Genomic DNA, 22900 nt, shown 5'->3' on the forward strand with positions numbered 1-22900 from the left:
GCCACCTGTCTGCCCCAGAACTTTATTGGTTTATACCACTGTTTTCTGGCTCAGACATTGTGTCTGACAAGAAGTCAGTAGAAATTCTTATCATTGCTCCTGTGAAGGTAACGTGTCTTTCTTTGCTGGCTGCTTTCAACAGTTTCTCTTTATGGTTTTCAGCAGTTTGATTGTGATGTGCATATATGTGACTTTGTACGTATTCTGAGGTTTGGCTGAATTTCTTGATCTGTAAATCAATGTTTTGCATCAAATTTGTGGATTTTGGGGCATTATTTTTTTCAAATAAAATTTCTGCCCTATTCTCAGTCTCTTTTCCTTCTGGGACTCTCATTACATGTGTTAGGCCATTCTATATTGTCCCACAGGTATGCAAGGCTCTGTTCATTTTTCTTCAATCTTTTTTCTCTTCTTCAGGTTAAATAATCTGTATTGATCTGTCTTGAATATCATTGACTCCTGCTATTTCCAATCTGCTGTTAAGCCAATGTAGTGAAATTTTCATTTCAGTTGTAATTTCAGCTCTTGAATTTCCATTTTTTTATACTTCCTATTACTCTGCTGAGTCCCTATCTCTTTAATGATTAAAACCATATTTTCATTTAATTCTTTGAACGTATTTATTATAGCTGCTTTATAGTCTTTATCTGGAAATACAACATTTGGGCCATCTGAGGGTTGGTTTCTATTGACTGCTTTTTTTACTTGATTATGGTTTATACTTTCCAGTTTTTCATGTCTAGTACATTTTTAGTGTATATTGGACATTGGTAAATCATAAGTAGTATAGACTGTCAATCATTTTCCACAGAAGAGTCTTGACTTGTAGCTGGCAGTTCAATCACTGTCTTTGTCAACTTGACCTTGTATAGGTTTGGTTTTATGCTTTGTTCGGCTGCATCTGAGGTATGTCCAAGGTGTCCCCAACTTGGCAGGATTCAACGTTCAAACTCTCTCTCGTAGATCTTGTCCAGGATTTGCTGTACCCTTCGTTAAGGTAGGTCTAGCGTGGCCTTACTTTAGGGCAGGGGTTAGGGATGGCTCACAGGCCACAGCTTGGCCATGACCTGTTTTTGTATGCCCTTTGAGCTAAGAATAGTTTTTATATTTTTAAATAATTGTTTTTAAAAGGTCTCAAAGAGGGGCCGGTCTGGTGGCTGAGGCGGTTAGAGCTCTGTGCTCCCAACTCCAAAGGCTGCCGGTTCAAGTCCCACATGGGCCAGTGGGGTCTCAACCACAAGGTTGCCAGTTTGATTCCTTGAGTCCTGCAAGGGATGGTGGGCAGCACCCCCTGCAACTAAGATTGAACACGGCACCTTGAGCTGAGCTGCCGCTGAGCTCCCGGATGGCTCAGTTGGCTGGAGAGCGTCCTCTCAACCACAAGGTTGCCGGTTCGACTCCTGCAAGGGATGGTGGGCTGCGCCCCCTGCAACTAGAAACGGCAACTGGACCTGGAGCTGAGCTACACCCTCCACAACTAAGACTGAAAGGACAACAAGGTGAAGCTGAATGGCACCCTCCACAACTAAGATTGACAGGACAATAATTTGACTTGGGAAAAAGTCCTGGAAGTACACTGTCCCCCAATAAAGTCCTGTTCCCCTTCCCCAATAAAATCTTAAAAAAAAAAAATCTCAAAGAAAAACATGAGAGAAACTGTAGTGGCCCTCAAGCCTGAAATACTTACCTAGGCCTTCACAGGTAAAGTTGGCTGAGCCCTGGGCGCATGGTCCATAATGTAATGTCTCAGCTGAGCTGGGTGTTAATGAGGTATCCACCAGGTCTTTCCTGGAGCCCTGATTGGCCTCTAGTCTTTGTGCCATTCTGGACTCTGCAAGACCCTCATCCTCAAGACCTGACAGACAGGGCCCCCCACATACACTCTGGCTCCCCACCTCTGCCTACCTCCTCATGGGCTCCCTCTGTCCTAACTCTGATCGTCTCCTCTCCCAGCTACAGTGCACCACACACTACCCACACACACTTAGCAGCAATGTTCACACTCAAAACTATTTCACACGTACATTTACTTTATTTTACTTGCAATAGTTACCTCAAACATACTTTCCTTACACAAGAAGCTTATAAGCAGTTAAAAGTAAGGTTTCATTTTGTGCTGCTCCCAAAATGTGTACCCCACAGGGAAGGCTCTATGTAGCTGGGTACGGGGGCAGGAGGGGAGGAGGTTGGGCACGTAGGTAAAAGGCACCGCCCCTAGTTTCAAAATTTTACTGTTATGGACACAGGAAACCAGTGCTAACAGGGGTGGAAGGGGAGAGAGACGTGGTCCGTTCCAGCGATCTGGGTTTGTTGCACGTTGGCCTTGGAGGTGGCCCTGCAGGAGGCACTGGGGTGCTGTGGGGTCTTTGGTTGTAATGAGAAGATAGTAAACCTTGTTCTACTTCATGGCAGCAACATTACTTCGTAAGACCGATGTAACAAGAAAACACAAGACCCAGGGTTTCACAAGGACTAACTGCCATTCCGCCCGGGGGCAGGAATTAATCCGGTGTCTTCACTGATTCCGCCCCCGGCATCCTGCGTTTGGTAAAAAATCGCGAAGCTAGGTCATCCCAACAAGCTCCCACCATGAGAAACTGTGTGCCTGTGTCCACATGCTGTCGTCAGCGACCCCCGGGCTGCCAGGTTCCCTGCCCGGGGAATCTGCGAGGTGGAGCTGGGGCCGCAGGGCCAGGCTCCCACCTGTGCCACCAGGTGCGGTGGGGGTGCGTGTGTGGTGGTGTCGGCATGCCCCTCGGCCGCGTGCACCCACCCTGGGCGTCCTGCACTCCGGGAGGGGAGATGTCTTGGGAGCCCCGCGGCGTCGCTGCCGCTCCCGGGAGGCCAGGCGCCCAGTCCACTCCAGGAGGACCCCAGTGTCGGGGGCAGCTCCCAGCCGTGCAACCCCTACAGCTCGGGGCCCACGCGGGTGGCCGCCGCCCCCCACGACCCGCCCGCGAGGTGCTTTGGCTCGGAGGGAACCTCTGCAGGGACCTGCACGCCGCCCGCTGGCGTCCGCGGCCGGCCGGCCCACCCCACGCACGCCGCGCCGCCCGGCCGCCTTTCCGTCGGAGGGCAGCGCCAAGGCCGGCTGGAAGCCCTCCCCTTTAAGCCGCGCGTCCCGGAAGCGCTATCGCAGCAGCGCCGGCACCGGAAGTGGATGCAGCCGGCAGCAGCGGGCGGCCGGTTCAGGAGCTGCCTCGCTCGGCCGGCCGGGCATCGCTGTGGCGGCCGGCGGCGCCGCTCAGACTCGGGGTGGCCGCGTGCGGCCTCGGGGCTGCCCATGGGGCGCGGGGGGCCGGGCCGGTGACGCCGGACGCCCATGGACGCCCCTGAGGAGCTGCTGCCGCCGGTGATCTACACCATGGAGAACAAGCCTATCGTCACCTGTGAGTGCCCGTCGGCGCGGGCGGGGGCGGCGGCGGGGGCGGCGGCGGGGGCGGGCAGCCCGGTCCAGGCTCGCCGGCCTCTCGGCTCCCGCTGCCCGGCCCCGGCGCCCCGGCCTGGAGGCTTCCTGGATGGAGGTGTGGCCGGGGCCTTCGACCCCGCGATTGACCTCCGACCCCGCCGGGGCGCCCTCCGACCCCGCCGGAATCCCGGTCCCCGGCCGTTGTGTGCAGTTGCACCACCTCCCGGGCGGGCGGCGCGCTCGGAGTGGAGGGCAGGACGGGGTCGGGGACGCCGTGCGCCGGCCCGGCCCCCAGGCTCGGCCGCTCGGCCCGCGCCCGGACGGCACCGGCCTTCCCGCGGGGGTCGTGCTCTCCTGGGCGCGGGGGTCGTGCTCTCCTGGGCGCACCGCTCCCGGGTCCCGGGTCGGGCCCTCGCGCGTCGCGGGCTGGGAGCGTGCACGAAGTTTGCGTGCGGTTTTCGGGTTACGAGACGCGTTTGTACTTGCGGGGAGTGTTCCGTGGTGAGCGCGCCGGCGCTCGCACGGCCCGGGCTCCCCGGCGGGGCGGGGACCGCGACACGCAGCCCTCGGCTTGAGCCTCCCCGCGGGCCCGCGCCCGCCCACACGGGTACGCGTGAGAGACCCATTCTACCGACGGGGCCGTGATGGGTAGCTGAGCGCCCACTCGAGAATCCACACTCTGGACGAGACCGGCGCCTTCTCGTTGGGGAGGGTTGGGGTTTTTTTTGCCACGTTTTTGCACACGCGGAGGAATTGTTTTTTCAAAAAAACCCACAATTTTTTGAATTGTTTTTCAAAACATTGCCTCTAATTTTTACAGTCGTGACTTCAGAATTAAATACCTTAAAAAACAGTGAGTTTATGGGAAGTGTTGAAATGTTGGCTGGCATTTTGGGGAGCTGCAGAGAGGTATTTCAAACTACGAGGAGTTTCGAGCTTTGATAGTGTTCTGTGTCTTCAACGTATTTTTCGCATGGTTCTCCATGCCCTGAAAGGAAGCACTGTTTTTATAGCAGAACGTGGGCATCGGAGCCTTAGAAGACTGTCCTGTGTGTTTGCTCTGCGGACACGGTCCTTGTAGTCTCCCTGTCGTCAGTCCTGAGAAAGTGTGTGTGTCAAGTGTGTGTGTCAAGTTTGTTTGTTGCTTCATCAGTGGATGACGAACTTTCTTAGCCCAGAATACTTGTAACTGGGAGTCTTCCTCACAACTCTGCACCTTGAGGCCGACAAGACAGGTGCCTGTGGAGCTGACCTGGAGACCCTGCAATTCCCAGATGCTTTCTGACTCTTCAGGGCACAGGGACCACGCGTGCCATGTTCTGCGTGCTCAAGGGACGGCCCCGAAACTTCTCCCCAGGTGGCGTGCATGTTGTGAGTGCAGCATAAATACTGCTTGCAGGGGCACCCACAGATCTAGTCATCTCTAATCCCCCTTAGCTCACCTTTTAATAGCATGTTCCTCTAGGTGTTGTGTCAACACATATCTGAAGACGAGGTCCTAACACATCCTTCAATTCATCAGGCCCAGTAAGTAGTCAGTGTTGAACGTCTGCTTTCACCCACACATGCGTGACAGACAGCTGACAGTTTCCTACAGACTTACGTTGGTGGAGGTTCCCCCCTGGTTAGAACCTGAGCACACACTGCCTGCGCTGACGCTGTCTGTCTTAAAAGGCACAACCTTTCATTCCTTGGCATCTCAGAAAAAAAAGGGGCTTCATAAACTTTCAGAGAAAGGTAGCTTGAAAAAACGAAAAGTCCCTTTCCAAGTTAAAGACGTTTAGAAAGGCTGCCTTCAGAGTTCACACTTGCAGTGACATTTTGGTGTACGTGGGGCTGAAGCTTTGTGCAGTGCTCATGCGGGTTCCGTGTCATCCTCTCCTTCCTTCTTTCAGCTGCACGTGCTTTGAAGGGAGGAGCTGGTCTAAGGGAGGAACACAGACAGAGGTAGCGGGAAGATTGCTTTAAAAAATCCATCCGGGTTCTTTATTCACACTTTTTGATATTATGTGGAGCTCTCGTAGTGTGCAGCACTTTTGTTCTCGGAAGTCCATTTACGTCTCCTCCTTGACTACTTACCTAGCCATTGTGCCCTTACGAGGTCTGTGCTTGTCCATTTGACAGTGAAAGCAGAGCTCATGCTTGTTGTCAATTTTTTTCAAAGAACTTAGAACATATTACTTTAAGTGAAAATGAATTGTGCGTAGACCTTTCTGAGAAGAATGTAGAATGTAACTGGTTCATGTAAATTTAGGAGCTGTTTATATGTGGCCATGAGAAGAATGGAAAGTCCCCGAGATTAGGGGGATATAGAATTCATTGTTACTGGGAAACCTTGCTGAATTATTTTAATGATATTCTGAAGCTCCCTACACGTTTTAACGGCCTTCGATCCCTAATGGAAAGTTTTGGAGCCTGCTGCTAACTGCCTCTGCCGCAGGGTCTGCCTCAGCGGGGGTCTGCTTAGACCCAGAACTAGCGAAGTTTGTAAACACTGGAGAGGTACTGAAAGGTACCTGACGGATGTCCGCGGAACAGCGCATGGTACTAGTGACAGGACGGCGCTGGGTGATGAACGACCTAATCATAGCAGTTGGAATACCTAGAGTATAATTTATTAATCATGAAAAATGCACACGGAAACTGAAACAAATCCAGCAGATCCATTTGATCTAAATTTAAGTTTCAGCTTAGATTTTTTTTCAACCACTGGGTCAATTCTTTGCTTTAAAATAAAGACTTAGGTTTCTGATCCAAGGGAAATTTTACGTTGGGAAAGATATGTCCCTGTTCCAGCTCTCCTTCATGGACAAAGTGATTGTAATTCGGTGATTTGTGACTTTCCTTTGTTGACCGGCAGCATCATTAGCGGGAGGAGTACGTGCTGCCAGCGCGCAGTTGTGTAGTATCTGAAGACAGCCACACTCCATCCAAATGCTCTGTTCTCACCAGTCACATCTTGTGTTGCCTCTTTCGTTTTTCCAAATCTATCTGCAGTTCCAGATCCTACGTACATTTTGAAAAGGGGCAAAAAGGCAACAAAACTGAGCAGATCCGCAGTGCTTTGCACCTGGGTGGAGTTTGTTTTGCTTTCCCCTGTAGCTTAAAGTTTTTAAATTTGCACATCACAGTTTTCCACCAATACTGAAAGTATGGTGCTTGTGATTTAACACCATCCCAGTTTCATTACCAAAAAGTAACTTAAAATGTCGTTTTGTTTTTTTAAATCGATGCATATAAATACAGGTCTTGGTCCATAATCAAATTTTCAAATCAATAGCAAATCAGCGATTGAGAAGTGGGAGAAACGTTTCTCCTTAGGGACCTCCGATGTTCCACGGGGTGTGTTTGGAGGGCAGGGGCTGAAGGCACTACCAGATGTGCTACGTTGCTTTATGTGTTTTCTACCTGTGTCTGGGTAAAACCAGCCAGGTCTTACCTGTGTGACCTAGGGTGTCACGGCCTCGTCCGCATCTGTGAAATAGGGATCATGATCGTACCAATCTAATCGGGGTTAAAAGAATGAATACTGCGCAGCACTCAGAAGGGTGAGCGACGTGCAGACAAGTTAGAACTACGGACAGATTCCTAAACTGCCTCTGGTCATGCTGGCCTTCGCGTCTCAGTCATGTTTTCATGGCCCCACTAGGGCGAAAAGAATACTTAATCATTCCAGTTGTTAAGTCGTTAGGTCCAAATAATTTTATTAAGTATTATGTCCTTGCAGTAGTTACTTGAAAAAAATAATACATATAATTTGGAAGAAAAATGTTTATTTCCTTGTTAGATAACCACAGTGGCACGCTCGCTAATGGGCCCTGCACCACTTCTCTAACCCGAGAGTCAGATTGAACACTGCTGCCCTCTTTGAGTGTGTGTGTGTGTGTGTTGGGGGGGTGTACTTGCTGTTTACCCCACCAACCACCCTGTTTTTGATGATCATGACGTCACGGAAAGGAATGGACCGTGACCTAGTATTGACCCTGAGAATGCCTGAAGAGGGTCTGGTTCATCTCCAGCTGTTTCCTCCTAAATTTAAACCATCTCATGGGGCCTTGGGGCTTGCTGGTCCCCTGAGGCTCCTGGGGACACAGTTTGGGAACCCATGTTATTAGTACAGTATCCCAACTTCTAGGGTGGATTTGAACTGATAATTTAGAAGTGCAAAGCTTCCGTTTCTATTTGAACTTCAGCTCACATTTCTAATTTACAAGATGAGGTGTTTCTGAAGAGTTTCTAGTAAAGTAAAATTTGGTTTATGCAAATGAAATGCAAGAGTCTGATTATTTATAAAGTGCTGATGAATCTGAAGTCCCAAATACGGGCAGACATACCGCATGAGGCAGTCTTTCCCTAGAACGGAACTGACAGCATGATGGTGTGGTCCTCGCGGTGACATGGGAAAGGCTAAGGTGGTCATCTCTTACTGGAGACGCAAGTGATTTACTTAAGTCGCCTGTGTACAAGAAGTCTTTTGCCAGTTGACAGTGTCTTTTCATGAGTTGCATGATTTAGTGCGTGTGGTCTCACAGGGACCACTTGGGCACGGACGTCCTGTTCCCCCTGCTCTTGCCTGGTGGCTTCAGATCTAAATGACAGGCCAGAGGTGGCGGGAAACACTGCATGGCCTTAAATACTCTGTGGGGGTGGAGGAAACTTTCCCCTACCCTTCTAGACTCTTCCGGCTGGTCTAATAATCGACATGAGGCAGATTAACAAGAGAAAATGACCAAATTTAATTACACACATATGCATGGGAACCCCACATACGTGGGAGAGTCAAGACCCCACATATGTGAAAGGTTCAGAGACAGAAGAAGTGAGGTGTCTGTGACATTCTGAGCTCAGGGTGAAAGAAGCTCATTGGGGCTTCAGAGGGGAGGCAGGTCACTGCAGGACGATAAGAGCAGATGTGCAGTCGTTACTGGTTTGCCTGCCCTGCAGGTAGGGCCAAAAAGTTACTCCTGGTGATAGGTCTTACTATGAGCAAAGCCTCTCATTTAAGGGCGAGGTGGAAGTTTCTCATGAGCCTTCAGCTCAAAATAATCCACGTGCCAGAGAGGCACAGCTTGGGGGGACTCATTGTGAACCCCTTCAACTCCAAGACACACCTCTTTCTGAACAGCTTATTGTGTTTGCCTCAGAGCTGTCCGTGGCTTTCTCTCCTTATAGCTCACCTTGCCTCTGTCTTTCCTTTCTTCTACCCTAATCAAACGTGTAACTGCTCTCAACATGAATTTTCAATGTGCTGACAGTATTTTGGTCTCAGAAAATATTTGGTTTTTAAATTAAACATCGATGACTTTGGATCATTCCCGACTCCTCTTTTTCTCTCACAGCTGACATTCAGTCAGCAAATAGCATTTTGACTTTGAAGTTTATTTAGAATTCATCCGCTTCTCCCCACCTTTACTGCAGCTCCCCCAAGCCCAGCCACCTTCATCCGTCCCAGGGTGACTCCAGCGGTCTCCCCGCTGGCCTCCCAATTTCTACCCAGGCCCTTGAAGCTAACCCTCTGTGGGGAGGAGAGTGATCTGACTGAAAGAGAAGTCGCAGCATGCAGTTCCTCTGCTCAGACCCTGCCACCTTCTCGGTGTAACATTCACAGACCTTTCTGGGGGCTGCGAGACCCTCATGACCGTGACTGTGATGTCTAGCCCCCTGGCCCCCAACAGCGACTTCTGGCTGTGCCCACACCCACTGCGGCCTTTGTGGCTTGGCTCCGCAGTATCTGCGTGGCTCTGCGGTCCCTCCGTGTTCCCTTCCCCGCCCTGGGGCCTGCTCCATGCCACCCCCTCACCCCACTTCCTGGTGAGCCTGCCTTTAACATTGTTCAGTCTCCTTGGCTCAGTACACCTGACATTAATGTTTTTTCTTGGTTCATTGTCTCTCTCCACCCTGATCCCAGGCCGCCTGCAGACTAGAGTGTGAGGTTCAGAATTGCAGGAACTTCATCTGTTTTGTTCATAGCTGTGTTTCCAGCATCTGGAATGTACTTGCACATAGTAGCTGGTCAGTAAATGTTTGTGGAGTAAATAAATAAATAAATAAGCAAATAAGTCCACATTTCTCTAAGGGAAAAACTGCTGTTATGTCATTTAACGCTTCCATAAGTTAGAAGCTTGTGATGGCATCCAGTTATTTTCTTTAAAGATATGTTTTTATGAAGCTAAAACAGCTTTGTAGAAAATGCTTGTAGAGTTTGGATCCTCCTCATTCAGACCTGTTTTTAGGTAAACTGCTATACGCTTAGTTGTTTGTTTGTTTTCATATACTGGAACATTCTCTGTTCAGAGTTTTTGAACTGAGGAGACACATGTCAATGCAGTGAAAGAAGTAACGCTGACTTACTCTCTGGTGTGGCCCTCTGGTTGTTCCGGTGTGCCTCCTGCACTGCAAGTCAGCAGACGTTAACCACGGCCAGACCAAGACCAGTGGCATTCACGGGCCACTGGTCCAGCTTCTGAAGTGGACATGGAGGTTGGGGACTGTCAACCCCGGCATTTGGATGCAGCCTTGAAAGAAGATACGTCTGTAACTTTTCAAAACTAAACTTTACACCTTAAAATGCATAAATAAAACGAGCGCATTTTTATTGTCAAGAATGGAATCTGGAAAGTGGACTTGCTGGGTCAGAAGGTGAGAGCAGGTTAAAGTTTGAAAACTGCTTCTGGATCACGCTGTGGAAAGCCACACCCAGTTATGTGGGCCACGCAGTGGGACTCAGTTTTTGCCAGTCTTGATGGATTGGGGAAAAAACGACCATTATTTCTTCTTCTTTTTTTTTTTTTTTTTTTTAATTTTTATTGGGGAATGAGTGGGGAATGGTGTGTTTCCCCAGGGCCCATCAGCTCCAAGTCGTTGTCCTACAATCTAGTTGTGGAGGGTGCAGCTCAGCTCCAAGTCCAGTCGCTGTTTTCAATCTTTAGTTGCAGGGGGCGCAGCCCACCATCCCATGAGGGAATTGAACCGGCAACCTTGTTGTTGAGAGCTCACTCTAACCAACTGAGCCATCCGGCCGCCCCTCTGGAAGCTCAGTGGCAGCTCGTTGTCTTCAATCTAGTTGTGGAGGGCGCAGCTCACTGGCCCATGTGGGAATCGAACCAGCAACCCTGTTGTTCAGAGCTCGTGCTCTAACCAACTGAGTCATCCGGCTGACCTACCATCATTTTTTTTTTAAGCAGCTTGATTGAGCTTTATTCCATGGACTATAAAATCTATCCATTGCAAGTGTACAATTCTTTGTTAGTATATTTTTAGAGTTGTGCTGCCATGGCCATAGTTTAGTTCTGGAACATTTCCATCACGCCAGGAAGTCCCTTTGTACTTGTGAGCAGTTAATCCCTTCTACCCAGGCAGAGGCAGCCACTGATCCACTTTCTGTCTATAAATCTGCGTTTTCTGGACGTTTTGTACAGATGAAATCACGTACTACGCAGTCTTGTGTCTGCCTTGCACACAGCACTGATTCTGAGGTTCATCCATGTGGCATCGTTGATCCTTTGTCCCATTTATTGCTGGGTAGCGTTCCGCTGCAAGGATGGACCGGCCGCCTCTTGTGTATCCGTCACCCGTGACATGGGGATTGTTTCCAGCCTGGGGCTGCATGTGTGTCTGTGTGTGGACATGTGTTTTCCTTTTCGTGGAGTGATTCCTAAGAGCTGGATGATAAGCCGATGTCTGACTTTCTAAGAACTGCCCCGGTGTTTTCCTGAGTGGCTGCTCGGCTTAGCTCCCCCAGCGCTGTCTGAGGGTCCCAGTTTCTCCGCGTCCTCACCAATACTTGTCTGTCTTTTCGATCACAGCCGTCCTGGGGCGTGAAGCGGTGAGACTGTGGTTTTAATTGACATTTCCCTAGTGGCTAGTGACATTGGGCATCTTTGCTTGTTCTCGTCGGCCATTTGTATGTCTCCTTTAGTGAAATGTTTGTTCAAATCTTTGGGCCCTTTTTAAATTAGATTGTCATTGTGTTGTAAGAGTTCATTATATTTTCATGATACACATTCTTTATTAGATACATGGTTTGCACATATTTTCTCCCCTTCTTGGTTGTCTTAATGGTGTCTTTTGAAGTGCAGACGTTTTTAATTTTGATGAAGTTATCAGTTTTTTTCTCCTGGGTTGTGCTTTTGGTGTCACATCTAAGAACTATTTGTCAAGCCCACGATCAGCATATAATGATTAGTGAATCTCTTTATATGCTTATTGGTGAGTGGGCCTCTTCAGAATTACCTGTTCATCTGTGTTTACTTTGACATTTAAGAGGCATGGGCAAGAACATGTCTAAAAGATGAATTGGACTAGCACTAGGAAACAAATGTGCATTCCATTTTTGTATTTTGTACCATATGTGTTAGTTTTTTCTAGGGCTGCTGTAACAACTTACCAGAAACTGGATGGCTTAAAACAACAGATATGTATTCTCTCACAGTTCTGGAGACCAGACATTGAAATCGAGGTGTCAGCAGGGCTGCGCTCCTCCAGAGGATCGAGGGGCGGGTCCTTCCCACCTGTCCCAGCTCCCAGAGATCCTTGACGCTCCTTGGCTTGTAGCCGAGTTGTCATTGCTCTGATCTCTGCCTCCTCTTCACAAGGTCTTCTCTCTCCCTGTGTTTTCTCTTTTGTCTCTTATCAGATGATCTGGAATGATCTCATTTGAGATCCTGAGCTTAACGACACCTACAAAGACCCTTTTCCAAATAAGGTCCCATTCACAGGTTCCGGGGGTCAGGACGTGGACAAATCTTTTGGGCCCCATTCAGCCCCTTCACCGCAGTATCTGCTATCAGCCCGCACTCGTCTAGTCTTTCGTTTTTATATCCCTTCTTCCGTCGTCTTCTGTCCTCGCTCTACTGGCTGAGGGGATTCCTTGGCATCTGGACTTTGGGCTCCAGAAGTTGACACAAGATGGGATGATCTCTTAGAAAAAGAGGAGCCTTTTCAACCACCTCTATTTCTCCCAGAGACATAAATGCCTTTATTTGGCTTCTTGCACGTGTAAGTTACATGATTTTTCCTTCCTCGATATTATTTTAGCCCCTTGTGTGTGTAGCCCCCTCATTTTTTAAAACATGAGCAGAGAAATGATAAAGAAACTGACAACAGGTTTAGGCCTTGGTCTCACCAGGAGTGTTGTACATCTGGACATTTTTCCTGACACGTGTATTGAGCATAGAAGTCATTGCATCAGTTTCAGAGCTGAAGTTTTTGGTGCGGCCCTGGAACGAACAATAAGCCCTTTCGGTAGTAGTTTGTCCTGAATCCGTAGCTCCCCTGATGGGCAATTTCAGTTTTGCTGGATCGGTAGTGAGTTTCTAAGCACGGGGGTAGAGGGGGCTCCGGAAGGGCTGTCGGGGTCAGTAGGAAGGTGGTGACCTGAGGGCGATTTCCTGGGCCTGACCAGGGTCCTCAGTGTTGGGCAGCGTAGCGACCAGCACCAAGGTGGCTGGCTCTCCCTCTACCACTAGTTACAAGCAGTGGGGGAGTCACCCATTCTCCAGTCGCCCACCTGGAAGGGGTGGTTTTCCTTCAAATTAGCCCTCAGAGAAAGTCTTTCCCATGGAGTTAAGTAAAATAAAAATATCACTTCCTTTAGTTCAGCAATCTAAGAACTGACTAAGTCAGCTACACCAGTAATTTTTAGTATAATCTAAAATTATGTTCGTATTCTGAGAGCGTGTTCTGCCTCCCAGCACTGTCATTCCTTCTGCGGTAGGATATCCTGTCCTAAGGGGCCCTGGCTTATCTAGGACCTGAGGGGGTCGGGCAGGATTCACGAGTCAGTGTGGATCAGCGTGTCCCGTGCCAGGCAGAGTACGGACCAGCATGCCCCGCAGAGTATGGATCAGCATGCCCCGTGCCAGGCAGAGTACGGACCAGCATGCCCCGTGCCAGGCAGAGTACAGATCAGCGTGCCCCGTGCCAGGCAGAGTACGGATCACCGTGCCCGGTGCGAGGCACTGTTGCAGGTGCTTGGGTGACAACCTTGAGCAAAGACCCGAGCCCTCTTAGAGCTTACATTCTAGCAAAAGGAGACAGACAGTATATATAACCAGTAAATTATATAATAGATGGTAAATGCTGTGGAAAAAAAGGAAGAGAAAGGGATAAGAGAAATGGGAGAATTGTATCATTTCAAACATTTGTTTATGGAAACTTGCAACTATGTATAAAAATAGACAATAGTGTAAAGAAACCCTATAAACCTATCACCCAACTTCAACAATTGGTGAATTGGTCAATCTTGCTTCTCTATGTCCCTCATTCACTCTGATCCTATATTATTTTGAAGATCTCAGGCTTTAGGTAACTTATCCAGAAATGTACATATGGACTGAATGTTTTTGTTACTCCCCTCCCCCGATTCATGTGTTGAAACCCTACCCCCCACGGTGTGATGGTATTTGGAGGAGGGGTCCGTTGGGAGGTGATCAGGATTCTATTAGGTCACGAAGGTGGGGCCCTCATGATGTGATCAGTGGCCTTAAGCACCTGGGGACCGAGGGACGGCCACGTGAGTGCACAGTGAGGCAGGCCGTCAGCAAGCCAGGAGAAAAGGCCTCAGCAGGAGCCAGATGCCGGCCTGTTGATCCTGGACTGCCAGCCGCCAGCTCTGGGAGGAAATGCGTTTGTGCTGTTGAAGCCCCTCTGTCTTTGACCTTCAGTCATCGTCACCCGGGCTAAGACAGTGCGTATCTCTGAAAGATGGGACTTCTTTATAACACCAAAAAAAAAAAATCCCTAATATCAAATATTCAGTGTTTATATTTCCATTGTCTTAAATATCTTTTTAAAAACTCTTTGAATTAATTAGTATCCAAATACTTTTTTAGATAAGTATTTTCAGTCTCTTAAAATCTTGGTTTGCCCTCCATCTGCCTTTCGTTCCTTGCAGTTTGTTGAAGACCCAGGTTGGCCGTCCTGTGGTAGAGTTCCCCCACGCCTGCCCCGGACTTTGCCAACTGCATCTTATATGGTCCTTGTAAACAATCCTCTGCCTGAGTTTCCTGGAAAGTGGTGGTTGGAGCCAGAGGCTCCGTCAGATTCAGGTTGGATTTTTCTGGCAAGACCATTTCATAGTGCTGGTGTGCTCCCTGCCAGCACGAGCCGTGTCTGGTGGGCAATTTGTGACCTTTGCAGCCATTTATTCTCACCTCAGCTCCCTGAGGGTTGCAAAACGGTGGTATTCTAATTTTACCATGTCTTCTTCACTTATTTGGTGAAATATTTCTGCACAGGAGAGTGTGTGTATATACGTGTGCACATGCACGTACATACAGATGTTGATAGTATGGGTTACCCAGGGGTGGAGTTCCTACAGGGAAGGCAGACTGACTGCTTGATTCATGGCCTTTACGTAACTGTTTTCACAACGAGCTGGTTTGCTGGTGTCCTTCGCTGATGGTCAGTTAGCTCCTTTTAGTATCGTTATGAACTAAAGGGTTTACACACCCTTGGCTTCTTTCTGCCCGTTGCAGTTGTGATCCTGTTGATGAACGAGTAGTTCCATCTTTGGCAGGTAGCTTCTGAATTGCAGGACTGCTTGTTCGTTTCTTTGCTGGCTGGTACGACAAGATGTCCCAGACTCATGGGTACACTTCCTGCCCCAGACCCCGAGTCCGCCAGTTCTCCAAGGAGCCCTGATTCCTCGTGCTGGGCCTTTTCTGGGGACAGAGCTAGGGATTGAAAGTTAGAGCGCGCCCTAAGTCCACACCCACCTTTTCGCTTCAAAAGCAGGACTTCGGGGTTTTCATGAGCTGCTCTGTGTCCCGTATTTTCTTTCTTGCTGTACCCCTGGGTACTTGGGGGTGACGGACTTAGAACCATGTCCCACTCCCCAGGGGCAGGGCGTTAGAAGCTGCCACCAGGCTCCACAGCGTGTCTGAGTCAGCAGGTCTGCTGGCCTGGGAATCTGCATTTCTATCAACCCCCAACATGCATACTAGTCTTTCACTCTGCCGCCCGCAGGAGGACCGAGAGCACCCATCAGACTGGTGGTAGTGGGTTCTTGGCGGCATTTGGGTTCATCCCACCAGGATGAAGTCAAGTGACCGTAGGTTTAAAGTCCCTTGGCATATTTCCTCTCTCTGGTTGTACTACTGAGTATACATTTAACTGCATTTGTCTTATTTTTCCTGACATATAGGGAAAGTTTTTTTAAAGTTTAGTTTTATAATGATATAAAAATAATTTCATGCTTTCAAAATCAAATCTATCAAACGATGCGTGTGAAAGCCATCTAGCAGATATCCCTGTCTTTCCCACCCACTCCTTCCCTTACCTAAATATTCTCCTTCCATAAAAAAAAATGCATACACATTGGTATTTCCCTTTCTTAGATAAGAGCTTGCAAACCGCACACGCTTCCCCACCCGCTTTTCCCCTGAGCGTTACCTGGCGCACGCGCCACACTGAGGTCCAGAGGTCTGTCTGTTCCCGCTGGCGGCCCTGCAGAACGCGCGGGTGTTCCTTTAGGAAGCTGTCACTGTACCAGACGCCCGGCGGGGGGCGGGAATGCAGTGTCAGCATGTCGGCCTCTCCGTCTGTCCATCCGCTGCTGCTGCACCTGTTGGGGTGGAGGCCTGCAGGGCTGCTGGGCTGTCACTGCGCTGCGTGCTGCTGAATTCCCCTCCGTAATGGTGCACCTCGGCCGGCCACGCCTCATGGAGAAAGTGACTTTTGAACCTAGGCTTGAAGGAGGTGAAGGGAAATGTGGGGGAAGGGCAGTCTGGGACCCCTCTGGGCAACGCCCCCCATCCGCCCCCCAGGGGCTGGCCGGAGCCCGCAGGGTCTCTTGAACTTGCAAATGCTAGGGTTCAAACTGCTACAATCTTCCTATATATTTATTTTATTTAAAAATATACAAACGTTTAGAGGCTGATTCTTCAGTATTCTTACATTTAGATGCATTTATCCAGTCTTTCTTTTTCTGTTTAAACTCTCCGATTTTAAGTCTAGTTTGGTCTCTGAGTGCTAGGGAAGCGGACTTATCCCTCTGGTTCCACGTGTTGTTCAGACCCTTTAACACTTGGCAGGTGTGCTGATTATCTTTCCTGTTGAAAACGAAGACGACCTGGGGACTTAGAACCTTGTGGCCAGTCTGTGTGCGGGTTGCAGCTCCTTCTCTGCAGACTCCCACAGCACGGAGCTTGCTGACCACTATACAGTGTGTACTTCCCCCCACTGATCACACCTCCCGGGGCTGGTAACTACAGACTGGGCGAGGGGAGAGTGGGCAGAGCAGGGTGGGAAGAGCCTGTCACAGAAGGTCAGGAGGCCACATAGTAGGCATGCCGTGAAAGAAAGCCGGTGACGAAATGGCCGGATATACCGAGTGGTGGTTTCAAATCACTCACATTTTTTCAAGCCCAAAAGTGACAGGTGACGCCCAAGTGAAGGCGACCCCATCTTGATGACCTCGGGAGGAGTTGCTTTTCTTTAAACTGGCTTCTGCGGTGCAGAGCTGTGGGAGGGTTCATTGCTTTCTTCTCAAATGCCGTGCCTCCCAGTAAAGGGAGGGCAATGTTTGGGGGTAGAAATGGGGATCAGTGGCCTGGTCATTTTAGGGCACAGACTAACTAGCGTGGCTTTCTGCTCCGGTAGTCTGGACAGCAGCTGGATTTCTCTTGTTCTCTTATGAACCTTCACTCTCCACCCCAGCCCCCACGGGAAAGCGCCAGGAAAGCGCCAGGAGGTTTCCCTAGTCTGTGAGTGTGCATTTGATTAGTTTCCCCATGAAAAAGCTGCCAGCTTGAAGCATTAATTAATTTTTATTACTGCATTGACGTTAGACATAAATTATAGCAAATACTGTTTTACGCATCATTGAACAGGCTGAAATGACTTCCCAGTTTGTGACCTTGGCCATTTTTATTGTCCATTTGAAAGTCTGTTCTGCCAAATCTGTTGAGAAATTACTGTCTGGTCTGGGGGCAAGCACGTGCATTCATAGGGTTACAGATAGTGCTCTCTTCTCAACGTGTTTCAAATAGGAGTGAGCTGCCGCCCGAAGCAGGAGTGAGGCTTGCCGAAAGAACGGCCCTTTCTGCAAAGTTTTCTATAAAGCAAAAGTTAGAAAAATTGTGTATTCCCCTTGACTTTTTTGTTCAGAAGTGGAATCACAGCTTCTCTCGCTTGAGAGGGCCTTGAACTAGGTCGTCCTCGGGCAGCCACCCCACTCTGCGTCTCCAGACCCCGTAGGTGGTCCTCAGGTGTAGGAGACCGGCCTCCAAATCCAAGTTCCTCTCACCAGAGCTCGCGTCCGAGTTGAGCTGCAGTCCCCCCCTCGTCTTCCCACCCGTTACTCTGGGCAGCCTGTGGAGCCCCACGGGGTAAGTCGGACCCTTTTCAAGGAAGACAGCGCCCAGCAGATACGGTAGCTGGAGGCAGGCTTCTTGTCGCCAGGCTAAGACAGTCTGGAAGTCTTCAACAATTCAAGATGAGACGTGGCATGTGTCGAAATGGTCGAGTTACGATCGCCCTTTAACTGACATTATACTAAAGATTGTGAAGAAAAATCATACCGTCTGAGAGCATCAACCAATATTTAAAACCTTTGTTTAAGATCTTCTACCCAGTATAAATTTCCAAGTAAAAGTACTGATCTTGAAAATACATGGTGTCAGTATGAGGAAAGCTGTGCGTCAGCTGCCAGTCGGCCGAACATTCTGTTTCTCTGCCGCTTCTGGGTACAGTTTCCTTTATACTCTCGTGTTAAGACCTTCACAGCTCTGTGTGTGTAAGGATTGGTTACCGTGGACAGCAGTGCTGGTGGAGGCGCTCCTGGAGCCTGTATTTTCAGCCGAGCGGTGTCACCACAGCCACTGCAGGGTAACAGCAAACCGTAAAAGTGAGGCAGGCAGAAGCGGCGCCGAGCCCAGAGCCCGCTCCGGGAGCGTCCGTCCCGGCTCCCAGCTCAGGAGCCGCCCACCTCGGGCCAGGCAGGGGCGGTCTGGTGCCTCGCTTCCCACGTGTGGAGCGGCTCTCTCCTGGGGCCGGTGTCGGGGTTCAGGGTGACTGTGCCATGCTCCGGCGTGCCCGTGCACGTGCTGTCGGGTATGGACAGTACACAGGTGGCCCCTCTGGACTCCCGCCAGCGCTCAGCTGGGGCCTAACCCTCTGGGGCTTCGGAAACCCTCCTGTATCATGAGATCACAGCTATTGCGGAGATTGCAACTTAAATGCTTTTATTTTCCCCTTGAAGTCTTTTGTATACTTCGCATAGTTTTTAGTTCCTGGGGCCGCTGTAACCAGTTACACAGAGTTAGTGCCTTAACACAGCACAAACGTCTTCTCTTAGCGTTCTCGGGGTCGGAGTCTGGGGTGGGTCTCCTCGGGCTGAAATCTGGGTGTCAGCAGGGCTGGTTCCCCCTGCAGGCTCTGGGGAGAATCTGTTTCCTGCCTTTTCTGGCTCCTAGAGGCGCCCACTGTCTTTGGCTTGTGGCCCCTCCTCCATCTTTAAAACCCGCAGTGACCGGTTCAGTGGTCTGCGTGGTGCCGTCTCTTTGGTTCTGGCTCTTCGGCCTCCCTCTCTCCCACTGTAGGACCCTTGTGCGGACAGTGGGCCCGTCTGATGATCCAGAAGCATCTCTGTATTTAAGGTCAGCTGACGCGCAGCAGCCTGAATGCACCTGCAGCCTTGCTTCTCCTTTGCTGGGTAACGTAACCTGTTCACAGATTCTGGGAGCAGGATGATTATAGAAATTTCTGAATGCCCTTAGCACATGTCTGGGGAAAAAAATCATAGGAAGTAATGATTTTGCAAGTATGAAAACGCTGTCCTTCTCAACTGAGGGTGCTTCAGTTTCCCCGAGGCATAATTTATAACTCGAGCATTGAAACCACACTTGATAATTTACGCTACTTTTGCTGTGGACTGTGTAGTGCCAGATTCAATCTTATGTCATAATTGAGTCCTCGAATCTTTTTAAAGTTCCTGCATAGACATTAGAGGAACACTAACAACAGTACATGTGTACTTTTTCATCATAGATAACAAACATGTTCTTTTAGGTTAAAGAGAATATGTGCCTTTAGTTTAGTTGGCCTGTATCCCGGAAATGCAGAGGGAACACCCTTTGGGGGGCTGGTGTGGACAGAATTTCAGCTGTGCGGTCCTGGCTGTGGGTCTTGTCTGAGCATTTTCACACCGAGCAGGAGGTCCTCGAGTCCTCTGTATATTATCGATTCTGTTCTGGTTGCAGTCAACTGTTAAGAATTCAGAATCTGGATTTTAAAGTGCTTTGACACTAAGTAACCGATTTTGCAGTCCTGGTGGCCCTAGAATGAAAGGTTTAGCGCATAAAATGATTGGGAGTAACGCTTCCCTGGCTCTTACTTAGTAAAACAAATGCCGTGTGACAGACGGCAGCTGTGACGCCTGCTCACGTGGCTCTTGCAGCAGCAGCAGCAGCAGCAGCGCGTCTCTGTTTGTCTAGGTCCTTCACTAAGCTCGGGTGGGACTCTCATCCTGGTGACAGCACCCTGGGTCTCAGTAGATGGCGCCTGCAGGTGTCTCTTTTCAGTAGTAATTGACTTCTTTGAGGACTAGAGTTGCTTATTGTCTCATTGTTGGTGACACGATAGCTAAATGATACAACTGTATCTGTAGTTATTTGTTTTATAAATTGGACAAGTGTTAGTGTCTTTTTAATGCTGATACAAGTGATTATTTGCTCTATAATTTAGTTCCCAAGTCCTTCTGTTTTAAACGTTTGTAAGGAAATGTTAAGCAGTTCATTGAAATATGACCCATGTATGCGTAAATCACTGAAGCCATCTTTTTAATTCTTTTTCCCATGTTTAATTAGTTCTTACCTGCTTTTTAAGTGTTTTTATTTTTCAATTACAGTTGACATTCAGTATTATATTAGTTTTGAGTGTAACTTACCTGCTTTTAACATAAAAAATTTTAAATTACGCGATTAAGACATGGCTACATGCTTGTAAAAATCTCAGCATGTGCAGTAATAATTCAGGAAACAGTGAAGGCCTGTGACAGTCGTTTGACCGCGTGTGACAAAAGCCATTTACAACCAGCGAAAATAAGGAAACAGGTTCATATCATCAGAAACCCTGGGCGCTGCCTGCCTTTCTTGAGGGGTGTCCGAGCTGGGCCGTCCTCAGCCTGGGGGCAGTTGCTGCCCACACAGTGCCCACGTCCCTCCCTTCAGAGCCAGGTGACCGTCCCTGAGGCTCCCGTCACAGCGCAGTGTCTGCTGTGCTGCCTGCTCGGCCACCCCCCTGCCAGGCACCGATCCTCAGGCAGGGGACGCCCCAGATGGTCGCGTGCCCCGCAGCTGCCTGTGGGTCCAGGGCCGCGGCGTTCTCACGTCTGTATGTCCGTGGTTTGTGGTGAGCGCTGGTAGCGTGTTTGTAGACCACACTTACAGGGAGAGACATCGATGGTAATGGAAGTGCGCTTTGAAGTAGTCTCACTAATTAACTATTCGGATAAGTCTCCCGCTTCCCGCCCCCTCTCCCCTCCCCCGCACAAAAAAATCTTAGATTTTGTAATAGTCTGAGTTGACTCTTGTAAAAGCCTGAGTCAGAAGAATAGACAGCAATTTGCTGAACGGTGTTCTCTGAACACGTCGGTCTTAAGCCTCTTTGCTTTCAGCAGCTGTTTTCTAACCATTGAATCCTTGCTGGTGTTTCTCCTGCGGCTGTTGCCCTGGGGATTAAGCTAAAAACAGCCTGGAAGTTGTTGCTCTATCTTACAGTTCAGACCTCAGAGCTCTAATGACTTTCTACTTAGTGGTTGGGCTATTTTGGGAAGCCACAAAGTGTACGTTATTAACTTAATTACCTGTCATATAAGCTGAGAGTTCATTCTTTTGGGGTTTTACACCTAAGCCTGTCTTTGCTGCATGCTCTGGCTCTCGATAGCCCATTTTCAGAGGCCGTTCGAATTTTTATGACACTTGGTAGAAAGATGTAAGAGTATTCTAATTAATAATAGCTGTGTATTCTGAGAAAATCATGGTGGCTTTTCTTCATTCTTGTTCAATCAGTGCAGAGCTTCAGCGGGTTAGAAGAATTGACCTTCAGAGGTAACTTAGGGAACTGTATTACTTTGCCTGGGCTGTCATAAGAAAATACCACACACCGGGCGGCTTAAACAGCAGAAACTTATTTTCTCACAGTTGTGGTGGCTGGAAGTCCAAGATCAGCGTGTGGCCAGGGTTGCTTCGGACGGAGGGCTCCCTCCTTGGCACGTGGAGGGCTGCCTTCTTGCTGGGTCCTCACAGGGTCTCTCCACACCCCTGGGGTCTCTCAGTGTGTCCACACTTTCTGTCTTTGCAAGGACGCCAGGCAGGTTGGATCAGGGTCCACCCTACAGACCTGTTTCAACTGAATCACTGCCTGCTGGGCCTTATCTCCAAACAGGGTTTAACATGAATTGGGGGTGGGGGGTGGGCGGGGCACAATTCATAACATGTTAACTCCCCAGTTACTGTCAGATGACATCTTTGCCCTGAGAGATGTGCTGATTAACCTGTAATATTTTTTAACTACATTTTTGGACACAAATTGAAGATTTATTCCATGATAGAATGTAAGAAAAACTGTTACGATGTAGTCTCCAGTAGACAGGTTTTACTGTATAACTGGGTTTCCTGTGGGAGACAGCTTACGGGGTCCAGGCATTTCCATTTGCGTACTCTGTGTACATATGTTAATTGGACATTTATGTGAGACTATAGCGAACCAAGTGAAAGGAGAAAGCGTCTACCAGCCAAGGGTAGTGATTTTTTTCCCCCAGTTTCAAATTCTTTTTAATGGAAAATGAAATTCCTTTTAATGGAAAAAATTCACATGGAATTAATTTTTATGCATAACCTTTAATGCGAACTTAAATTCCTAGTTACCCAGGTGTGACATGTGATCCAGATCTCTTTTTCTACGGTAGTTATAATTCTTCTGAGAGTCCTAAGTTTGTACACAGAGTCTCTTTATCCAAAACTATTATGGTCACGCTTTTATAATGATTAGTATTTAATAAACAGATTCATCACTCAATAAATTATAGTGTTATATAACATATACCAAAACAGTTTGTTTTAAATCATTGAAAGAATTTCAGCATTATATTCTACAGTTTTCCCATTTAATCTTTTTCTAATCACTGTGATTAATAAACTTGTAAAGGAATGATATTGTACAATACACTGAGAGAAAGTACCGTATTTTTGGCTATCTAAAAAACAATAGGGGCAAAATGCAACTGCGCACACTCATCAGGTATAATTCTCTTCGTGGTAAATCTATTTTGTTGATTAATTTTAACCCTCTCATTCTCAAATGTTTGGGTGATTAATTATATGGTAGCCCTAATGATAAGCTACCTTATCTCTTTCTTGAGATATAAATAAGAGAGTCAACAAGGGTAGTGATTTCTATCCATTAATCTTGGAACCTTTTAAAGAGACAACAGAAATTGGTAGTCACAGATAAGAAATCTAAGCTAACTAAAGACTTTCTTATTTTAAT

The 22900-nt window shown here is 48.5% G+C and overlaps 1 protein-coding gene across 2 annotated transcripts in view; it reads left to right on the top strand.

Annotated features, from left to right (window-relative positions):
* Nucleotides 1-3172: 3172 nt before the first annotated feature.
* The window catches only part of TRAPPC10 (trafficking protein particle complex subunit 10), an 84185-nt gene continuing 64457 nt past the window's right edge, over nucleotides 3173-22900 (top strand). The window contains exon 1 of one of the 2 annotated variants that reach the window (XM_033127353.1): nucleotides 3173-3389. In XM_033127353.1, coding sequence (XP_032983244.1) covers nucleotides 3323-3389 — 67 coding nt within the window. In that variant the 5' untranslated portion in view covers nucleotides 3173-3322. Of the gene's footprint in view, nucleotides 3390-4917; nucleotides 4937-22900 lie in introns of those variants that run through there. The other variant, XM_033127360.1, reaches the window with a different exon arrangement.

The sequence above is a fragment of the Rhinolophus ferrumequinum genome, chromosome 2, assembly GCF_004115265.2.
Source record: "Rhinolophus ferrumequinum isolate MPI-CBG mRhiFer1 chromosome 2, mRhiFer1_v1.p, whole genome shotgun sequence".
NCBI classification, from domain to species: domain Eukaryota; kingdom Metazoa; phylum Chordata; class Mammalia; order Chiroptera; family Rhinolophidae; genus Rhinolophus; species Rhinolophus ferrumequinum.